At 34.3% G+C, this 22162-nt stretch overlaps 4 protein-coding genes across 6 annotated transcripts; 2 read left to right on the forward strand and 2 right to left on the reverse strand.

Moving 5' to 3' along the window:
• Positions 1-234: 234 nt before the first annotated feature.
• Positions 235-3287, reverse strand: LOC124929332 (ERBB-3 BINDING PROTEIN 1-like). 2 transcript variants are annotated; one of them, XM_047469664.1, is made up of 9 exons: positions 3201-3287; positions 2871-2989; positions 2607-2691; positions 2393-2542; positions 2148-2301; positions 1324-1539; positions 1107-1243; positions 921-1012; positions 235-740 (listed from the first exon to the last, which is right to left on the reverse strand). In XM_047469664.1, the coding sequence occupies exons 2-9, from the start codon at positions 2959-2961 to the stop codon at positions 475-477; spliced, it is 1191 nt and encodes a 396-aa protein (XP_047325620.1). In that variant the 5' UTR covers positions 2962-2989; positions 3201-3287; the 3' UTR covers positions 235-474. The 2 variants fall into 2 exon arrangements, with proteins under 2 accessions (XP_047325620.1, XP_047325621.1); XM_047469665.1 differs by lacking the exon at positions 3201-3287 and adding an exon at positions 3106-3124.
• A 5743-nt stretch (positions 3288-9030) lies between these two features.
• Positions 9031-9961, reverse strand: LOC124930000. The gene is made up of 2 exons (XM_047470372.1): positions 9289-9961; positions 9031-9188 (listed from the first exon to the last, which is right to left on the reverse strand). The coding sequence occupies exons 1-2, from the start codon at positions 9959-9961 to the stop codon at positions 9031-9033; spliced, it is 831 nt and encodes a 276-aa protein (XP_047326328.1).
• A 1152-nt stretch (positions 9962-11113) lies between these two features.
• Positions 11114-16269, forward strand: LOC124930957 (phosphoinositide phosphatase SAC8). 2 transcript variants are annotated; one of them, XM_047471335.1, is made up of 20 exons: positions 11117-11392; positions 11823-11897; positions 12631-12758; positions 12852-12943; positions 13032-13089; positions 13354-13410; positions 13568-13601; positions 13725-13805; positions 13895-14001; positions 14192-14278; positions 14351-14428; positions 14508-14572; positions 14672-14770; positions 14881-14980; positions 15178-15286; positions 15359-15431; positions 15517-15610; positions 15684-15770; positions 15845-15911; positions 15979-16269. In XM_047471335.1, the coding sequence occupies exons 1-20, from the start codon at positions 11242-11244 to the stop codon at positions 16104-16106; spliced, it is 1770 nt and encodes a 589-aa protein (XP_047327291.1). In that variant the 5' UTR covers positions 11117-11241; the 3' UTR covers positions 16107-16269. The 2 variants fall into 2 exon arrangements, with proteins under 2 accessions (XP_047327292.1, XP_047327291.1); XM_047471336.1 differs by lacking the exons at positions 15359-15431; positions 15517-15610; positions 15684-15770; positions 15845-15911; positions 15979-16269 and having other exon boundaries at positions 11114-11392; positions 14895-14980.
• Positions 16270-18683: 2414 nt separating this feature from the next.
• LOC124930001 (receptor kinase-like protein Xa21) lies at positions 18684-21862 on the forward strand. Its single transcript, XM_047470373.1, has 2 exons — positions 18684-21360; positions 21429-21862. Exons 1-2 carry the CDS (start codon positions 18684-18686, stop codon positions 21785-21787), a joined length of 3036 nt encoding a protein of 1011 aa, XP_047326329.1. The 3' UTR covers positions 21788-21862.
• Positions 21863-22162: the final 300 nt, after the last annotated feature.

Genomic DNA, 22162 nt, shown 5'->3' on the forward strand with positions numbered 1-22162 from the left:
AAGAAAAAAAAAACTTTCTTATCTTATCGGGTTCTTCTTCGCTTGTTGAAACCCGCATTAAACTTCTCCTTTGTATGATGCTTAACAAAGACACAAAGACGATAATAACCTACCTACAATCAAGATAATAAAAACTTCCCTACTACAATCTTCACAATATCTGCCTTAAATCTAATGCAAGTAAGATCAACCGATAAAAATAACACACAAACATGACACAGATAAACCCGATAAAAAAAATAGTCTAAACATTCTATTTCAATTTTCAGGTAGACCCCCGAAAAAGAAAAAGAGAAAAGCAGCATGATACAGTTGCAAACAAAACGTCTCAGAAACAAGCCACAAACCGATACAACTGGAACATACCCAAAATTTGGACCAGTTTAATTAACTGACAACAAAATAAAAAAAAAAAGAAGTTCAATATCAATTTCTTTAGGGCGCCTGTTTGTTTCTTTAAACAATTTCAGATTATCATTCCTGAGATGGAGCCGCGCCGTTCAATGTTGTATCCATTGGCTCGGCTTCTGTCAACCCCTCGGCCTTATTGTCCTTCTTACCTTTCTTCTTTTTACCGCCACCTTTCTTCTTTGTCTTAGTCCCTAAAGCTAACCATGCTTTGATTTCTGGATCATCGATAGTCTTAGTAGGTTCCAATGCCTGCAATGAATGCGACGTGATCCTATCTGATCCATTTGGCATAAGCAGAACCGTGAACTTAATATGAGCAACATAATCACCTGCATTACCAAATTGCGTATCTCAATGTTAATTTCGTTTCCCTAAAATATTATAGGCAGAATCCCATTTGGAAACACTTATTTAATTCTAATGATGGTAATGTATCCAAAACAATAATGGGGGGACATAAATGGCACTTTCAAAGGGATGAGCATTATGGAGTTTGAGATTTTGCTTACCAGGTTTCTCGTGAAGAACAGGGTATGGTTGCAAAAGTCCATGATTCACACACTCGACAAGTCCTAGCCTAGCACGTTTCTCTTCCAAAGCCCTAGGATGGGATATACATTTGAGAGATAATCGTATTAGCATTTATCATGATATATACAAGAATAATATTTAGTTTTTAAAGTGGATATAAGAACCTTGCAGTAAAGGGCATTATGGGGAACTTTTGGCTTATATCGCTGAATATAAACCTAGATGCTTTCATCTTCAAGTGATAGCTCTTATCAACTGCTCTTTTGTATATGGTAGTCTGCCTCTCATCCAACAATTTAGGCTGCAGGTGAAGATTTTTGTTAACGACTGGAAAAAGTGATGGGAGTTGTTATTCAAAAAAACAAACAACAAGATAACTACCTTTCCATCGCCTGTGCTAGCAACTATGTCAATTGCATAAACTTCATTCTCTTCGAATTCTGCATCATCGACTCTAGTATCCGAATTTGATACATTTAGTACCACCTTGTTCCCATCAATCACAAATTGTTTGAGCTGATGACTGAGTACACCTTCAACAATCTTGCAGTCATAAGCACCAGCAACCTTCTGAATTGCTTCAGTAACATCCTTATTCTGTAAAAAGAAAAAAGAACAATAAGAAGCCATACTACTATTGAAACATATGTATTCTGGTTCTTTGGAAATCTTTATTCAGAAAGATCATAGACAAATTATGACAAAAGTCTATGCCTCTGATCATTGAATGTAACTCAAAAAATGGATAAATAAGAAAAATGCATTAAGAAGGAGCAATTTAAGTAAATTTTGATAAAAGTCTGAATGTTGGGAATTTGAAGTGTCGACTGAGTTAAAACAAGAAACTAATGTTTGGAAAATACTTAACAAATATTTTGTCGTTTTATTGATTTGATAAAACACGGAACTAATGTTTGGAAAATACTTAAAAGACTTTTTTGTCGTTTTGTTGATTAATTTTCAGAGTTAAAAGTCGTCTTTTGGACGCTTTTAGTACATAAATAAGTTGTTTAGGTAACCGATATCAATGAACCCTTTAGGCATTTAGATTAAGTGAGAAGATGTGTTATCAAACACACCGCCGTAAATGCGAAGATATTGCAAATAGATATTTTATATAGAAATACATTTATATTGTTTAATCGTAAGACAACTCCACAAATAGTTAGACCTAAACCAGTTGCAGCTCAAAGAAAGAAGCTCACCTTTTTTCCTGGCCTGACGAGCCTCAAGGCAACCTCTGCAGCAGTATTTGCTGCTGCAATTACATCAGCTTGCCTGCCAGTAATTGCTCCATCCTGAATGACATGAGTATGAGCAACTAGTGCGATGAATCCATCAATGTGACACCCCATATCACTGAAAGAGACAAACAACAAATCAATTAAAATTCATTGATCACAGAAGATCAAGTTAAATGACTATGCAGTATACTTGTGAATAAGCTTACATCTTCACCATGTCACCTCCTTCCAAGACAATCTCATCACTCGCAAGAGGAGAGAAATGACAAACAGTGTTGTTTACTGATATACATGTTGGAAATGCAATTCCCCTTTCGATCTTCTTTTTAACATTTTTGTACATGTTTCCAGTTTGCCTGTCATCAAAGCATACAAATGAATGGGCTATATAAACATTCATCACAGGATATAAGTGCTTACTCTGTGATGAAAGAATCTCCTTTCTCACAAATGTCAACTATCTTAGCCTTCGGTTTGCATTCAGATAATACAAGTTGCAAGGCCTCTGCGTTAAGAAGAATAATGTCACGTAAATTACCAAGAAGCATCACAAATTGAACAAAATTCTCTATCAACCTATACCTAGGTTTTTACTCATGAAGAAAATGAAAAGACTACTACTTTTGACGCTTAAAATTAAAAAAAAAAACAAATGCATTTCATAGATAAGGAAGAGAGATTAACTGTTGAGGATTTCTGCGGCGGACTTGTATTTGGTAACAACTTCAGGAGATGTAAGATCCAACTCCTTCTCTTCTCTTTCGTCGTCAGACATGGTTCTCAGCTGAATAAATCTCTAACAACTGTTGATCATAAAATAACACACACACTAAGAATCATCTGAAATGAAAGCACGAGTTGATCGATACTAAAAGCAAATGCGGCGGAATTGGATGAACTGATAGGGAGAATGAATCACCAGAGAATTCGCAAATATGAAAAAAAACAACAATCTAAGAAGCTGAAAGAGATAGCTAGGTTTTAGGAGAGAGAACGGTTTAGATTACGGATTACCAGAAGTGGACCAACGATGATGGTGAAGGTGGCTGCGACTTCAAGGAGCTTGACGAGTATTCTGTCCGTGCATAAAAAAAAATACTTACATACATACACATATATATATATAGCTTCTAAATTAGGGTTTCGTCTATTAGTAACAAGGTAGGGTCTTTTTGGGAAATAAAATATTAAATTTTATTTATAAAATTTAATAATAATAATAATAATAATAAACAAATAGTCACTACATTTATTTATTAATTTGTTTTAAAATACAATATTATTTATTTATTCTTTTCGGTGGTGGTCGGAACTATGTTTTAAAATTCAATGTATAATAGGTTGATTACAAGATAAAATAAAAAAATAATATTGGCCAATAAAATTTAGTACCAAATCGAGAACATAAAAATGGTAGGAAAGCGGGATTTAGTTATAAACGTGATACTAAGTATGGAAGACGGAACAAAATATTAGGTAAGCGGAATTTAGTACCATAAAATAATAAATATTAAAAACGGGTAACAAAAAATAGTGTGCAACAAGATTTAATATCAAATGATAATAAACGTTAAAGACGGGTTAGTAAAAAAAAAATAGTGGTTGATCGGAATTTAGTCTAAATATTAAAAATGGACAATATAAAAATAGTGGGCAAATGAGATTTAAGTACCAAACTAGGAAATGACTAACTAGGGCATTAATTGAGACTTTAGTTTCCCTCTTGAAATTATTCGTTGGTATAGAGATTCCACATTTAGGCACCATCAAACATTTGCAATTTAATTATATCGTGAATTGAACTGTACTTGATGATTTACGTGAGTCGTAAGTAAGCTTTATTCGTTAAAGTAGACTAATACGTTACTTTTAAAAGTTCATATTTATTCTTTAAAACATATCGGCACGTTACTTTTAAGGCAAAACAATTTTTCTACATATTTTATTTCGTTTCACACGATCAATTTTGCATTAACATGAATATACATTAAATATGGATTGGAATTGATATTTACATTATAATGATGTTTGCTTTTGCTTTGAATAAGAATGAGACATATTATGGGTTAACTAATAACCCAACCCAATGAACTATGGAACGAATATGAGTTATAATTTACTATATCCTTTAGATATTTTACATTACATAACTTAATTTTAATATTACAATTAGATTTAAAAATGACGTTAAATAATTCATAATAATAACAAGGATATTCACACAACGAATGAAATCTCCTTGTTATAGAAAGGGCATGCCATCCACAATATGCATCCAAAATCTCTAAGAGGACAACAAGTTCCTTGAGAGATAGTGACAACATTGTGAATGATATAAATATGGTAACTCATACCTTCCAAAAATGTGGGATTCATTTCCAACAACAAAAAAAAAAATAGTATACTAAAACATAACTAGGATAAAACTCCACTCACTGATAATACATTCCATCTTTGTCACTTCAATTCAAACTCTTCAATATTGTCAATAGTATCTCGTATCACCAATTGATAATACTATAAAAAAATCTATAAATATTAACTACGTTCTCACAATGTAACAAGAGGTGAATAATCGTCTTAATATCAATATAACACATACAATTATACCATATAATTAATGAGATGGGGGCATCTATCCTTTTAATTTTTTAGTGTTTTTTCGTTTTATTTGAAAACATAACTAATAATATTTATATTGAATGTATTCCCAATATTGTTTATTTTATTAGAAAAACATTAATATTTAAAAATAAAAATCACATCAATAGTAATAATAGTAATTAAGTGAAGGAATATATGAATGAGAAAAAAAGTAGCGATGTTAAAATTATTCATCGAAACGTTATGGATCATCAAACACCGAAAAAATCATAGCTTAAAAAGACATTCATTGAGTACACTTATAATTGGAAGTTGAAGGATGACAAGCAATGACAATTATGAAAATTGTGTTCTAGTTTGATAATTGGTTTTTTGGATTTTTATTGGACATAGTTTGATTAAATTTTCAATAAAATTAGTATTTTATTTTTTATTTTTGAAAGACAAATATCCACAATTTTTTCTCTCTATATTATATCTTGAATGAATAAGAAAATAATTAAATAAATGATAATTTTGTATTTTATATATTTAAAGGGTAATAAGATATATGAAGGGATAGTTGAGTTTTATATATGTACTTGGTTTTGAATTTGTTTTTGATTTTTATGTAACTTAGCACTATTTTAATCATAAAATGCATTCCAAGTTGTACAATGATTAATAAAAATAAGTCAATTTTGTTTTTTCAAATAATGATAAATAAGTGAAAAGTTATATGGATGAATGTGAAATGGGATATATCACATATAATGCAAACAAGATGGACACAAAATACTATATATATATTATATTTTTGCATGATTAACCAAATTGATATTTAGTTGTAAATTATTGACACTGTTTGAGGAAACTTCTTTTGTTTCTGTATGAATGTGTTCACATTATTTCAAAAAAATAGCAAATATATAATATAAATAAACAAAAATAAAAGTTTAAATTCATTGTTAGTCTTTAAGTAGATTTAACTGATCAAACAATAAAAAATAAATAGTAGGGTAGGGTACTCGAAAAGTCGGGCCCAAGTTTGGTGTGAAAGTTGATGGTTGTGCGTCCGCACGACGAGTAAAATGACAAAGAATGTTGGTTTTTCGTTAGTGTGAATAGTAGATATTACTGAAAAGAATGGTAAACGGAGGACAATCGAGTTTGGATTGGGCCATTTGAAATTGATTTACAAGTTCTTGTCTTCGTCTGTTTGGGCGAGAAACCGACTTAAAACTGGCTCATTGGGTGGTGAGTTTTTGTCTTGATTTAACTTTTAGGGAATGTATGTTGTTCTTTGGATTGGATCTCACATTACTTTTATAATGCATCATACAATATCTTAATAAATTTGATAGATAAAGGAATTCGTCGTCTTCATAACGATGCACTAATATTGCAAATATTAGAATGCATGCGGAAAGTTGTCAGTGAATGTTTGAAGAGTGCGGGAGATGAGTTAGGTAGATTTATGGAGATGGATGAAAATATAAGGCTAAAATGTGAGGTCGTGTGGGTAAGGATTCACGTGGGATCTATTGATCATTTTTTTAACATGATTGACGTGGAAAAGGGTATGTCCGTTTATAGATCGAGTTGTAGTGTGGCCTGAAAGGCCGTTAATTGCGTCGCTTGCGTCGATGGTTGGTTTATTTCCGAATAGTGGGGAACAAGTAATGTCGTCTCAGTTTTTCTCATGCGAATCTAGAGCAAAACAAATACAAAGAATAATCTTAAAAAATGTCAACACTACACTCATGTATTATTAATAAACCTCATAATATGTTTCAGGTGGTATGTATCAAGAACTGAGGGGTAGGGTTAACAATTTTGGACCCGACACGAAAACATGACCCGGACTGAACACGGAAAAATTAAGTTAGGGTCATGTATTTTTTTTGTTTAGGTCAAAATCAGGTCAGCCTGTTTAACTTGATTAATAAACAGATCAAAATTGGGTCAACCTAAAATGACCCAAAGTAGATCCGATAACCCGTTTATAAGTTTATTTTGTTGAGTTTTGTGTTATTCTTTCCTATTCATTCATTCATTCACTCACTCATTTTTTTTAAAATTTTTTTATAAACAAATTTTGATCTAACTTCATTTTTTTTATGTTATTTAATTTAAAATAGAGATATGTGAATTTATTGCATCGGGTTTGATTTGAGTTGAATTAAGTAAATCGGGTTAAACGAAGTTAGGTTCGGGTCAATCACAAATAAATAAGTCAGGTTCAAGTTAGAAATTTTTTACCCGGATTACTAAACAGGTCAGGTTCAAGTTAGTATCGTTCAACCCGTTAACCTGTCAACCCGAATCCGCCAACCTGAAATTGACTCAAATTGTCACTCCTACCGAGGGTTCACCATATTCTATATTAGAGATGAAGACTAAATGTGACCTGATTGCAAAAATAGAAGAGAGAGAGTTGTGGCCCTTCATGGGTGAAAGCTGTTAATGTTAGGCCATTTAAATCTCTTTATTTAAAAATTACAGATAAAGCGTCTATTAGAGTGCACGAGATGTTAAGAAGAAGAGTCAATTGAATCAAATAAAGATTACGAAGCAGATTAAGAGGTATGTGAGTCATTCTCGACTCATAACAAGACGTCGAATGAAAATAAATCACCCTTAAAATAGATTTTTGCTAAATAGTCGAAAGTGTGGCTCGAAATTCACAAAATATCCTATTTAACAAGTAATAAGATGGAAAAAAATGATCTCTATAATAGGCTTTAAAGTCAGGAAAACATAAATCGAAGTTGAAGTAGATAATTTAAATTTTAGATGATTTAAAAAAATATTAAAATGAAATGTTTATGAGATCAATGATAGCGTGAAACACGGTATCCTTAAATATCTTGCGGGATCTATGAGTAGTATGATCTTTTATTTTTGTGAGATGGAAATTCGTCGTATTGATTAGAGCAAGTGCATCTGTTACTCTAAACACAACCATCTATGCTATATTAGATTTTTTAACAAAAAACCTTCAAAAAAGACCATACATCAGTTAATCTAAACATTAATTCTAAAATAGAAAATTCTAAAATTTTGACTCTCTAATTTAAATTTAGCATACCAAATACAAATTCTATAATTTTTTAATAATTCTTTCTCTCTTCTCTACTATTTTCTCTCAACAACCAGAGCTTCATGGAAACGATGGTGAGTCCTCATGAATCTTCTCTTTTTAATATCAAATTCGGTCTCTCATTAACTCAGCTTCGATATAATACCCATATCTTCATATGTTTTAGGAAAATAATTTGATGGGTTTATAGAGGAAGAAGAAAACGGGAAGAAAAAAACCCTAGGTACCTCAACTTCGATTTAGGGGTTCTCTGCACTCGATTACTCAAGGTTGTGTTTCTTATATCCCATTCTCTATTTCTTATACTAGATATGACCTATACTCTGGTTCAGGCGTCTGAAATTACATTTGTAGCAACAACTCCCTATGTTTCGACCCTTACTTGGTGCATTTTAGGAAGAAACCAAATCCAATATTGCAGTATGAGTTGGGACCGAACACTAATGGGATTGGATATATCCACATCCTTTGAACTGAATAATTGAGTTTAGTTGCATATGGGTTTGGTTACTTTTTGAATTAAATCTGCATATGGGTTTGGTTACTGTTTGAATTAGATTTTAGTTGGTTGAAAATTGAGATAACATCTCCTTTTTTGCTTAAAAGAAATTGAATTTCAACTTTTTGAATACCCAACTGTTATTATTGCCTTCAAACTCAATGCTCAGCATCTCAATACGAACATGTGGCTGCAATGCAAAGGCATAGCGCTGTGACTGATGATTCGAATAGGTAAATATTTGGGGATTTGGAGTAAAATTTATATGGAGATTTTGTTATATTGGCAGAACTCAGATTTTTCTTTGAGGGTGTTTGAGATTCCTTCAAAAAAGCACTATTGATTCCTTTTCTGAAACAACTTTCTTAGTTTGTGTGGTTGAGAAATAATTGATGAAGATTCTGATTTTTTTAATTTTTTTTTTGTAATGGAAGTGTTTGATGGAGGGTGTCAATACAACATACAATTAGCGTGTTTTTTTTCGCAACAATGAAGCTACTTAACAATGATTGTATGGAGGAATTGTACAGTTATCCTCCGTTAGAGGGTAATGAAGTTGTTGGAGACGCACAACTTGATGGTTTTCCCGAACTTGATGAATTATACTCAACTCAAACCCAATGAAAAGCTTCCAAGTCAAAAAAGAAAAAACTGCCCAATTAGACAACTGACGAAGATCTATTTCTAGTGTCTGCTAAATAATATCCCATTGTGTAGTTGTGTCCATTTATTGAATATCGAACCGATGGAGCAACACCTTGTGTTAAGCCATGAAATATAGTCGAATGTTCAAGAACATTTATGTCGTTCAAAGACCCTGGAAGTCCAAAAAATGCATGCCATATCCACAAATCATGCGAGGACACTGCCTCTAATATTAATGTAGGTTCGTGAATATGACCTTTAATTAAACATACCGTGCCATGCAGTTGGGCAATTTTTCCACGTCCAGTGCATGCAATCAATACTTCCCAACATTCCGGGAAACCCACGACTCTCACCTTGTGCTAGCAAACGTCTCAAATCGTCGGGTGTTGGTGACCTTAGATACTCCTCCCCAAATACTTCAACAATTGTTTTAGTAAACAATTTTAGACTCTTTAAGGCAGTGCTTGCTCTAATGCGCACATACTCGTCAATTGAGTCCGCAGAATCCCCGTAAGCTAATATTCGTAGTACCGCTGTGATTTTTTGTAGTGAAGATAATCCTTGTGTACCTGCAGCGTTTCGCTTACGCACAAAGTAAGGCTCGTGCTTTTCAACCTCCATTTGTATGCGAAAGAACACATCACGATTCATACGAAATCGTTTTCGGAACATATCTGTTGGGTAGACTGGATTTTCAGAAAAATAATCTTTGTATAAGCGCTTATGGCCTTGCTCTATATCACGTGGAATGATACGGCGTTTCATTTTACCCATGGTAGAAGAGCTTGCGGTTGATCGGGACGTATTGAGGATTCTTCTTCTAGCATATTCCATAGTTACAATTTGGTCGAGTTCATTATCGGAGGAAGTCGTTGAAGATGAATCAGACTCAGAATTCGAGTCACTAACATTTTTGAGAATACGATTATATATGGAACTCATGTTGTTGAAGAAGGAGAGTAAGAGTTGGAATGCTAGATACAAGTTTGGGTTTTTTACTCAAATTTATAGTGTTTGGAATTAAATTCAAAAAAACTAGCCGTTGGAATATAATTATTATAATAATAGATTTTGGAGGGAATGAATATTTTATAATTTTATAGGATAAAATTGTAAAATTTAGAGTAGCTGATGTATTGACCAGTTAAAATTTGAGATGCTAAAGTAGGTTTATGTTGTTTTAATGTATTTTAGATACTCAGATTTAGAGTAGCCGATTCAGTTGCTCTTAGTGAATTGTTAAAAATATATATAATTAGAGATTGCATGGATGATAGACTCATTCATCTTTTAAGAATTTCCAAGTTAGTTAACTAAATTTCATGTTAAGTTTGTGAGCATTTTTTGTTTTGAGGGAAAATGGGAGAAATGTTAATTTTATCTACAAATTGGAAGGTGGTGTCAAATTTGTATATTAAGTTAAATTTTATTTATGTATATAAATTTGACAAAATGTGTCAAATTAATTCATTTAACGGTAAAAATGTTAGCAGTGTTAAATTTAGACAATTGTATAATCATAATAATTATTTTTAATCCACATCATATGCCATGTATTAAATATATATGTTTTTAATACATATCAGCAATGATCAACTAGAGAAATTTTATTTACAAGAAGAAACTCAAGGTCCAAATCGATATTCTATTGGTGTTCTTGAAGATGACGAAAGTGAACTTTGGGTCTATTCATATCTCCTCTTCTAACCTCCATCTCAACTCATCTACAAACAATTTATAGAAAAGATTTCAGTAATGTTTGATTCAACTTAATAAATAAATTTAAAACCTCTCTTCACCTTCACCTGAGGAAAAATGTGATTAATTAGTTATGTTTGTTACTCTCATTTATAACCTATTATACGGACTTATATTATTATATATTTTGATATACAATTTTTATTATTTGGAATAATCCACATTTGTCACATAAAAATTAAAAAAACACAATATCAACCAACCAAGCTCTAATAATGAATGGGAATCATAAATTAGTTACAAATTAGTTGGTAAGCTTTGATTAACCACCGGCTGGCTAATACCCAATAATTTGGGGGCATAAATGTCAACTAAGAGGACGTCGCAGATCATCTTTCAGGAGAAGCTGCTGCCGAGGTCCCCACAATCTCCTATTTCTTCAGTTTCAATTCTTGATCGTTTCAATCATCTTAAGTTCCATCTTCTATTGTCCTCCGGTTAATTTGCACTTGCTTTCTGGAAAGATGGAGATAGAATCACGCGCAGGCCTTTTCAAACTCTGGAACCAGCTTGAGTTGCACGAATTACCAGAAAAATTCGTCATTAGAGCCGTCGATTCACCAAATCTAGGCTTCTCCATCAGCCGGTCGGACGGCCAAGTCCATTCTCTCCAAGGTGAGTTAGTGAGTTCATCAGAAATTTATACTGTTCCGATTTTCAGAGCGACTGTAATAGTGACGGCGATCAATCTGAACTTGTATGTTGCCTCTGTTAAACTCGATTTTACTCATTGGACTTTCTGTTCGATTAGTATGGACTGTATTGATGGAGTAACTGAAAGAAATCGGTGTAAGTTGCATTTGTGTTCGGCTTGTGCTTTGCTGTTGTTACTAATGTTCTATGATAATAGTCGTAGGATCTTGTAGTGTTTATGTCAAATAGCAAGCACTATAAGCAGATAATTTATAGTTACTCAGAATATTATTAACTATTTCAGTCTCTGGTTTTTGAAGTTAAGTGCTCATTTTGTTCTTCTGCACAAATAACGTTGTGGACTATATATAAGTTCAGATCATTGTTGCTAATGGACTGGCTTATTTTGCAGATGATCATGTTTTAAGCAGTACATCGAAAGTCTCTACTATATATGGGGTCGTTGGAACCATCAGGCTACTTGCAGGTATTTTGCTCCGAAAAGTTCTACTTATTAATCACTTGTCCAAGTGAGCAAGCTAAAATCATTGCGATCTTCAAATGTAGAACTTAGTAGGTAGAAATGGATTTAGTGCTCTTCAAACTTAGTTCAATGAAAAATACTTCAAAGTTCAAACTAATGAAACTGAATAAGTTGATCACAGTTTTTTGTTCATTTTATGAACCTTTGGCAAAAATGAGGTCCTTTTTACTTGACTTTAAACTGGTTTACAGTTACAACTTACGGATCTTAGGATGTTGATTCTTCATATGCAAATTAACCTGATATATAATTCTCATTTCCTTTTCTTGCTATAACCTGATCTATTAGGTGAGTTGTTAACTTTATAATGGTAGAAGATGTTTCTTGTAGGATGTCCTAGATTGGATTATTCTCATTTGTTTACTACCCTTGATTTTGCAGCATGTTATGTCTGTACATATTTCCATTTGCAGGTGATTGGTTAAACATTGAGTGTTAAATTGACATTCTATTATATTGATACATTCCCTTAATAATTCAGATTGTGTTGAGATAATAATTTAATACATATTCACCTTTCCCTTTCTTTCCTAGTACCATAGATTTACAAATATTACTCTGTTCATCTAGCTTGCATTATCCTTTGACCAGGTGGCTGAAAAATAATGTACTTTTAAAAATTTGTTTTTCATGATTGTATGATTAAAGGCTTAATGAATGGTCGTACTTGGTGCAGGCACATATTTATTGGTGATAACTTCTCGAAAGGAAATTGGTGATTACCTTGGGTTCCCTGTTTACCAAGTGACATCTATGAAATTTTTGGGCTGCAATGAGTCTTTAAAACTTTCGACATATCAAGAGGTGAAACTTTCTTTCTTCAATTTTCAAGCTGCGCAAAAAGACCAAATTTCACTTACTTTAGAGATAATCTTAATATCTTTTTTTTTTGTGCAGAAAAAGGATGAGGCATATTTCAGGAACTTATTGAGAATAGTAGAATCGACCCCAGGCTTGTATTATTCATATGAGACAGATTTATCACTGAAGTACGTATCTTTTGTGTGTTTTTCGTTTTGTTTCTTTCAATTTAGCTATATCTTACACCAAGAAGACATATCTGATGAAATTTGCTAGCTTACAAAGGAGATTTAAGCTTGCTGAAGGGTGGATGAGCAAGCCAATTTGGAAGCAGGTATTATTTTTGTGATGGAACTCTAGTTATATATGTCTTGCAATTTTCGCTAAGATGACTTCCAAGTTCCAACTTCAACCAAGGTCGATGTAGTGAACTATTGTTGTTTAACTAGGGTTCTGTACTACAGTTTTGCTTGCTTAATTTCTTGTTAAAAGTTCTTAACCATTTTCTGTTTCCTTTTTCATCTTTGGTTAAGCTTCCCATTAATGGCCTTGAAGAATATACTACTTTTACTCTTTATTAACTTTGAATGCATTTTAGGGTGACCCGCGATTTGTATGGAACAGGAACATTTTGGAGGATCTTATTGAGAACAAGGTGAGATTTTACTTCTGGATGGAGTAATTTAAAGTCATAGTGAGGACTTCTGAACATGCTTCATAGATGAGCATTAACGATTGCTTAAGATGCTTATGGACATCTTGATACTAATGTCTCTTCTTTTCCTCTGGTTTTCTCTTGATGCTCTTTGCAGCTTGATGATTTCATCATCCCTCTAATACAAGGAAATATCCTTTTAAGTTAGTGTATAACAATTTGTGCACTAGTCATTATTTGCCACAAAATTCTTGCTAGCACGATCCTTTAGATTGTGTCATATATTTTGATGGTTTCCCTTAATTAAGGCTAAAGCTTTCGGATCGGACAGCTGAAGATAAAAAACGAACCTGCCACGATTACACTAGTTTCAAGGAGGTGTACGCGACGTTTAGGTGGATAATGAGGATGCTGTTTGGATTTTATCATCACATTATTTTCTAAAGATTCTGTATAAGCTTTCTCAAATATTCTGTTGCATCAGGGACAAGAATGTGGAGAAGAGGAGCTAACATGAATGGGGATACTGCAAACACCATTGAAACTGAGCAGCTGTTGGAGCATAAAGGTTTTAGATCCTCATTTCTGCAGGTAGTGCTCATTAAAACACAGTTAAAAAATAATCAGGGAGTTTAAGATTTGGAAGATGTAAGACCAAGTGACATTATTGGAGATTTCCAACTAGCCGACAAAAAACTTTTTACAGTCTACTCTTATAATAGGTTGAGCTCCACTTTTTTTGTTAACCACAATAGATAATGAGTTTCTCTGACTATTGCAGATTCGAGGTTCAATTCCACTCCTATGGGAGCAGATTGTTGATTTGAGCTATAAACCTAGTCTAAACATAATCAGTCATGAGGAAACAGTACGAAAATCTCACGATGCAGCTCTTTATAATTGATGTTTGGAAATTAATCTATTTTAATCGTTTCTCTAGCCAAAGATCGTGGAACGACATTTTCATGATCTTATGCAAAGATATGGAGATGTTATAGCAGTTAACCTTACTGATAAGGTAATATCCTCTTCTTTTGTTTTGGTTTTTAGAACAAAAGCTTGCAAAAAGATATGTACCTCAAGGAAACCTATTGTAGGATGGAGATGAGGGTCGACTGAGCGCTGCATATGCTGCTGAAATGCAAAAGCTGAACAGTGTGAGGTAAGAAAATACAACAGAATCTGGTTGACGTCAAATTTGCAGTGGATTGATTTTAAAACGGCTTATGTCCTTGCTTACTTCTCTGCAATATTATTGCAGATATGTGTCCTTTGATTTCCATCATGTCTGTGGCAATTCAAAGTTTGACCAGATACATGTTCTTTACGATGAAATAGCAGAGGACTTCGAAAAGCATGGGTAGGTATCAGATCAGTATCTCAATATATCATAATTATTTTTTCTTTTTCTGCATCAATCCAATTTTCTTTCAAGAACTGCTTGTAATAATTATTGTTCGAGCTGAGCAGATATTTCCTCGTAGACACAGAAGGGAAGATACTAGTAGAGCAGAAAGGAATTGTAAGATCAAATTGCATTGATTGCCTCGACCGGACAAATGTTACACAGGTTTGCTTCTTGGGCCTTGTTTGATATTGGGTTATTTGAGAATAATTTCAAATAATCCACTATCCAATCAAGTCAATCACATTATTCAAATCAAAATATTATGCTTATTTTAAAATAAACCTAGATCAAACAAAACCTTGATTTAATAGAAAAAAAGACATTACTACTAAGAGCTTAAAGTGTTCTATCTTCACCAGAATTACCTGTCTCAAAAATCTTTGAATTTTCAACTGCAACGTATTGGCGTTCTTTCGTCAACCGAGTGCATTTCCACGTTCCCTGAAGAATACACTATTTTCAAGACATGTAAGTATAACTTTTTTTTTTTCTAATTCTTGCTGTTAGTTTATTTCTCAACATTGTAGATTTGTATGGCAGTGTGGGCTGACCAAGGAGATGAAATAAGCCTTGAATACTCAGGGACCTATGCCCTGAAGGGAGATCTTGTTAGGTAATGTCGATAATGAACAATAATTGCTGATATGAAACTAGAAATAATCTAGTTTTAATTAAAGAAATTTATAACGAAATTGCAGATATGGAAAGCAAACCATGTCAGGTCTAATCAGAGACGGAATCAGTGCAATCTCAAGATACTATTTAAATAACTTTCATGACGGTGTTCGACAGGCAAGCTGCCAAATATAATTCATACTCATATATATTTCAACGGTTGAATATTTCATTTATATCATATTTTCAGGACGCAATGGATCTAATAAGTGGGCGATACACTGTGAGTAGAAGCAGTCCATCACCGTTCCAGCTAAACGCATTCGAGTCCATCTCCGTAAGTTTCCTTCCTTAGATTGTGATGAATTTGTGTATGAAGAAGCTAATAAGAGTGGATGGGAATACTTGCAGTATCTTCCGTTTGCATCTGCTATTCTAATTGGAGGATTAACACTGACATCTATTACAGTGAATCAAGGTACTATATAAGTATTTTTAAATGATTTTATTAGAAGTTAGGTTAAAATGTGTATAATATTTTGTAGCTAGCAGAAATGCACAGCATTTTGTGACATCAGTAGTATGTGCTGGAGCAACTGCTGGAGTAATGGCCATAGTGAAGGCTAATGGAAGACAATTCTGCTCCAGACCCCGCTTGTGTGGCCTTCTGTAAAGTATATTCTACTCTTTATACTTTAATGTATATTATAATTATAATAATGCTTATTTGTTCTATTAAATGGAGTATGGTGTAATATTGTTGTATACAATATACAATAAATAATTCACATGAACATGAATGATGATGTTATTGTTAATGTATTGTTTTAGACCAAAAGTTTATGTTTTTTTATCTTTGGTTAGTGATTTTGATAGATATCCCAAGTTTCATTCGAGTAACTACATGGGTAGTGATGCATTTACTTTCATTCTTATTATAAACAAAACTCAATCGGTCTTCTTTTAATGTATCTCTAAAAACATATATGGCCTTGAATTACCTAAGCCTAAATCCGCCAACTTCTTTGAACTCGGGTAACTTCACGTTATCATCATTGCTATCATAAATCTGTTCAGTCACAAATTCTGTCCTACGACCAGGATCAAAATAAAATCTCTTTAGTAATTCTTCATTATTAGGCTAATTGAACTCACACAAATACTACTCAAAAGTCAAATTCTTTCATTTATGATCCACTTTGGATCAGATGAAGAGTCACTCCCGCCAGGCCCATTATTTTCATCACCGTCATCAAGTTCCTCCATTACGATCAGCTATTTCAATATTCGGAATATCATGCTCCCCTACTGCATAACCAATAACAATATGATGTCAGCTACCAGATAATTTAAGCAAATCCAGAACAACTTTGACTTCTATATCCATTAAAATGATCGGAGTCTAATGGCTCATTCCTCTAATACCTATATGTTATTGCCTATAAAGAATGAAATTTTATGCTCTAGAATTGCGTTTAGTAACGATTTCGAGAGAGTAAATACCTTAATACTTAATAGTGTCACAACTGTCTCAATCGGTTGTCAAATTGCGGCTTGAGAAATATGGTTGATGTCGTTCATTCTTGATTTGGGAGAATGAGGATGTTAGTTGAGGTTTTTAAAAGTTTAGGGTTAACAAAGGAAGAAAATAATGAAGAAATAATAATAAAAAATATCAAAAGATTATTTATTTTGGAATCGAAATAATCACTATTGACTTAAAGTTGCCACGTTTGATTATCAAAAATTTGGTCGGAGGTAAGCACATGTATTTTTTTAGATATCTTTTAAAAACAGGGTAAAGTTCGATTTCCTAAAACACAGTTTTTATCTCTAATCACTCGTTCATGTTCCTTATGAGATAGTTCATCTTCTCCAATTCCCAACAATTTTGGCATCTTTTTTTCCCGCTTCAACACATTCTCTATTTTGTACATGCGCCAAAACTTGAAGGATCACTTGAACTAGTTCTGCCAAAATCTCCAATAACTCCCTTAGAACAACTTCTTCTAACCTTTGATCACAGCCCTTTTCTTTCTAGGGTATTAATAAACTTAACCCTAGCAATAATATATCACAGTTCGAGACAATTGTTTGATCATTTATTTATTACAATTGCATAATTTTCAATAAAAAATAATACTAATTAGTGAAGTCAAGCTTATCTTGACTTATGTAAATACGAACATTTCAATCCACTAATATGAACTTTAAGGAAATCTCTTAGAAAGCTACACCACAATAACTATGGAGTGATACATTTAGAGATTGGTCAGCTTTCTAAGATGGAGGTCATTGACCTTAACCATAACTCATTAGAAGGGGAGATTTCATCAAACATCTCTGCCAAGCTGCCCATCATACTTTGTGATGTAAAGCTGAGCAATATCCTCATCGACTCCGATATGGTTGCTCATTTGATCATGAGTGACTTTGGCTTCGCGAAGGTTTTCAGACAACCCGATAATTTTTAACTTCTTCTAGTTCCACTGGTGTTAATCAGGCTTAAAGGGAACAGTTCAATTTTTTTTTTCCGTAGATTTTGTCTCAATCTACTAACAACTTATATGCTACAATGTTCATAATATGGAATGGGAAGTGAAGTATCTGCACATGGCAATGTATACAGCTATGGAATGGCTTTGATGTAGATGTTAACAGGAAAAGGACAATGGATGAGATGTTCAAAACAGGCCTAAATCTTCATAAGCTAGTAGAGATGGAGATTTTGAACTAGGAACTTCTATTTCAAATAGAGAATGAAAGTAACAATAGAAGAAGGCCAAAGGAGAAACCCCATGAGTATTTGAAGATGATTACAATATTTTATGACAATCTCAAACTGAATCACAGTCTCATTATAAAATTGTCAACATTAAAATAGAATACATTTTTTTTAATCATAATCCAGATTATTTTATAGATCATTTAACATTAATATGACTTTTCCAAAATGGCAATGAGAAAACAAATGTATATTTTATTTTCCTAATAGGCTGTTCCAAAATGGCTGATTATAACATAATATAGCTCTTTGAATATATTATTTGTTGTGGAAAATGATGCATGATCAAAGGGGTTGGTGGGTGAATAATGTTTGACTTATGTAACCATATTTTTGTCCACTGAGAAACAGTACTGGATACTAGACTCTGTTTAAATTTAGTATAGTCTGCCTTCCAAATGCACAACATAATCCTTCTTTAGTAGCTAAATTCCAGTGATCTGAGATCTAGTTTTTTTCTTAGTAATGAGATCTATCCATATCATTAGCATGTTTCAGATACTTGTTGCATTTCTTGTTATAGCAAAAGCGCAAAACTTTAGCAACGAGACTGACCTTTTGTCTTTGCTGGACATAAAAGCCCATATAACCGCGGTTGATAATCCAACGCAAGTCACCAGCAATTGGAATGATTCTAACCACTTCTGTCTGTGGAAGGGTATCACCTGCAGTAGACGACATAACAGAGTCATAGCCTTGAATTTGAGTTCCTCCAATCTTGTTGGCACCATCTCTTCCTCCATTGGAAACCTTACTTTCCTTAGGGAACTACACCTCTCAAACAACAGCTTCCATGGAGTGATACCCTTAGAGATTGGTCAGCTTTCTAGGCTGGAGGCCATTGAACTTGATGGTAACTCATTAGAAGGGGAGATTCCATCAAACATCTCTGGATGTCATAGCATGTCATTCATTAACTTTGAAGGCAATCGGCTAGTAGGACAGGTTCCATGGGAAGCTCTTGCCTCGTTATCGCAATTGACATGGCTTTCTATTGGCAACAATAACTTGACAGGGACAATTGACCATGCAAGTAACTTATCTTCATCTATGGAAGCTTTACTAGTAGGTAACAATGAGTTGGATGAAACAATACCAGACACAATCGGCCGCCTGAAGAACTTGAAGCTTCTTGACCTCAGCCTCAATTACTTTCATGGGACGGTTCCTTTGTCCATTTTTAATCTTTCTTCACTCACAGCTTTCAGTGTGTCGGGAAACCAACTAGAGGGGAGACTTCCCAAGAATCTAGGTTTGGCCTCTCAACACCTTGAAACCTTCTATATATGGCAAAACCAATTTACAGGGACTATTCCTCGATCACTGTGGAATGCCTCAAACCTTGAAGAAGTGAATTTTGCTGGGAATAGGTTCACATCTTGGTTCCCTGCGGAGATTGGCCTCCTGAAGAAACTTGAACGTTTAAATGTGCAAGGTAACTTTCTAGGATCTGGGGGAGCATATGATCTTGATTTCATCACAAATTTGGTCAACTGCAGTTCTCTAAGAGTATTATATCTGGCTGAAAACAACTTTGGCGGAGTGTTGCCCAACTCCATAGCAAACATCTCAAATCTCCAATACCTATTCATTGCGTATAACCAGATTTCTGGAAGCATTCCACAAGGTCTGGGTGAACTTACGCAATTGAATCTTCTTGGTATGTATTATAATAAATTCGTTGGTCCTATTCCTTCTTCCATATGTAAGCTTCAAAAGCTGCAAGATGCGGGGATTGGTAAGAACATGTTGTCTGGGGAAATCCCTTCATGTATTGGGAACTTGACGTCAATAAACAAGCTTTGGTTAGAGCAAAACAAACTTGAAGGTAGCATTCCACCAAGCATTGGGAATTGCCAGAATTTGTTAATGCTTCAACTTTATGATAACAGTCTCAGTGGTACCATTCCCCGTGAACTGATGAGCTTGAAATCGCTCTCGATTTCTTTGACACTTGACGGGAATCGCCTCAACGGTTCTATTCCCCCAGAAATTGGCAACTTGAGAAACTTAGTTAATCTAAATCTTTCACATAACGAATTATCTGGTCCAATCCCTAGTAGCATAGCCAACTGTCAAGATCTAATACAACTTTATTTGGATCACAATTTCTTCGAAGGATCCATTCCCGAGACACTCAATTCCTTCAGAGGCATCGAGATAATAGACCTCTCCCAAAACAATCTCTCGGGTGTGATTCCATCTTCTCTAGGTAAGCTTCAATTCTTGAGGAAGTTGAATCTTTCTTTCAATGATCTCCAAGGGGAGATGCCAGTAGAAGGAGTTTTCACCAATGCAACTGGAATTTCAGTTATTGGGAACAACAGGCTCTGCGGAGGATTACCGGCACTGAATTTGCCAAATTGTCATAAAAATGAGCCTAAGAAACATATAAACATAAGTAGGCTTGTGCTTATAGCTATCTCTTCATTTTGCGGCCTCTCAGGAATAAGTTTGATTCTGTATTGTTTGATATCTAAAAGGTTAAAACATGTCCCAGCTCCTCAAACTCTAACAATGGACGATCTACCTGTCTCTTTCAGAGAGCTATACAAAGCTACCAATGGATTTTCTCCAGAGAATTTGATTGGGAAAGGAGGATATAGTTCTGTGTACAAAGGAGTTCTTGAGAAAAGCAAAGAAACAATTGTTGCAATCAAGGTACTCAACCTAACAATCTTAGGATCATCGAAGAGTTTCATTGCCGAATGCAAAGCTCTCATAAACACAAGACATCGAAACCTCATCAAAGTCCTGACTTGTTGCTCGGGTGTTGATATTGAAGGCAATGATTTCAAAGCCCTTGTATTTGAGTTCATGCCAAATGGGAGTCTCGACATGTGGCTGCATCCACTTCAATCAAATGCCAACTATTTGATTGAGGAGATGAGAAGTTTGAGTTTCTTACAACGCCTGAACATAGCTGTGGACTTGGCCTATGCTTTAGATTATCTTCATAATCAAAGCCAAACACCCATCATACATTGTGATGTAAAGCCGAGCAATATTCTTCTCGACTCCGACATGGTTGCTCATTTGAGTGACTTTGGCTTAGCGAGGTTTTTCAAACAACCCGACAAATTAAGTTCTTCCAGTTCCACCGGTGTTGGGCTTAAGGGAACAGTTGGTTATGCTGCACCAGGTAAGGACACTGCATTCTTCTTCTTTTCTTAAACTACTAACAACTTAATTATATCCTACAATGTACAGAATATGGAATGGGAAGTGAAGTATCTGCACGTGGAGATGTATACAGCTATGGCATCGTTCTGTTGGAGATGTTTACAGGAAAAAGACCGACGGATGAGATGTTCAAAACAGGCCTAAACCTTCATAAGCTAGTAGAGATGGCTTTGCCTGAGCAGGAAATGGAGATATTGGATTCAGAACTTCTCCTTGAGATGGAGAACGAGAGTAACGATAGAAGAAGACCAAAGAAGGAGAAATTACATGAATGTTCGAAGAGGATACTCAGAATTGGATTAGCTTGCTCAGTGGAAACACCGAAAGAGCGAATGGACATTTCTGATGCACTGAAAGAGCTTCAGTCAATTCAAAGTGAGCTCTGAGCATGTGTTGCGAATTTGAGATTTTCATCTTCTTTCTATTTCTATTTTCATGTAATATAATGGATTGAATACCAAGAAATGCATCTTCATCGAATGCTCCGTCAGTAACACCTACCTGGTAGTCCTTAGGCAAGGAAGCTTCCTTAGAGAGATCCAAATATGAACTCTGTGAAGCTTAGTGCCACAATCTGCATCTTCTTAATGAGCATATCCATCCCTCAGACATCCATGGCTGTACGGACCTGCAGCTCGAAAGGAATCAAAGAGGTCAGCCATGGAGATCCATAATTCTTCCCCTTAAACTAAGGAGGATGATTCCAGCATGGTACAATTCGAGTTTGAGCAGTGTAGATGTGGCCAAGGTTTTACTTTGGT

Source organism: Impatiens glandulifera, chromosome 3 (genome assembly GCF_907164915.1).
Source record: "Impatiens glandulifera chromosome 3, dImpGla2.1, whole genome shotgun sequence".
NCBI lineage: Eukaryota > Viridiplantae > Streptophyta > Magnoliopsida > Ericales > Balsaminaceae > Impatiens > Impatiens glandulifera.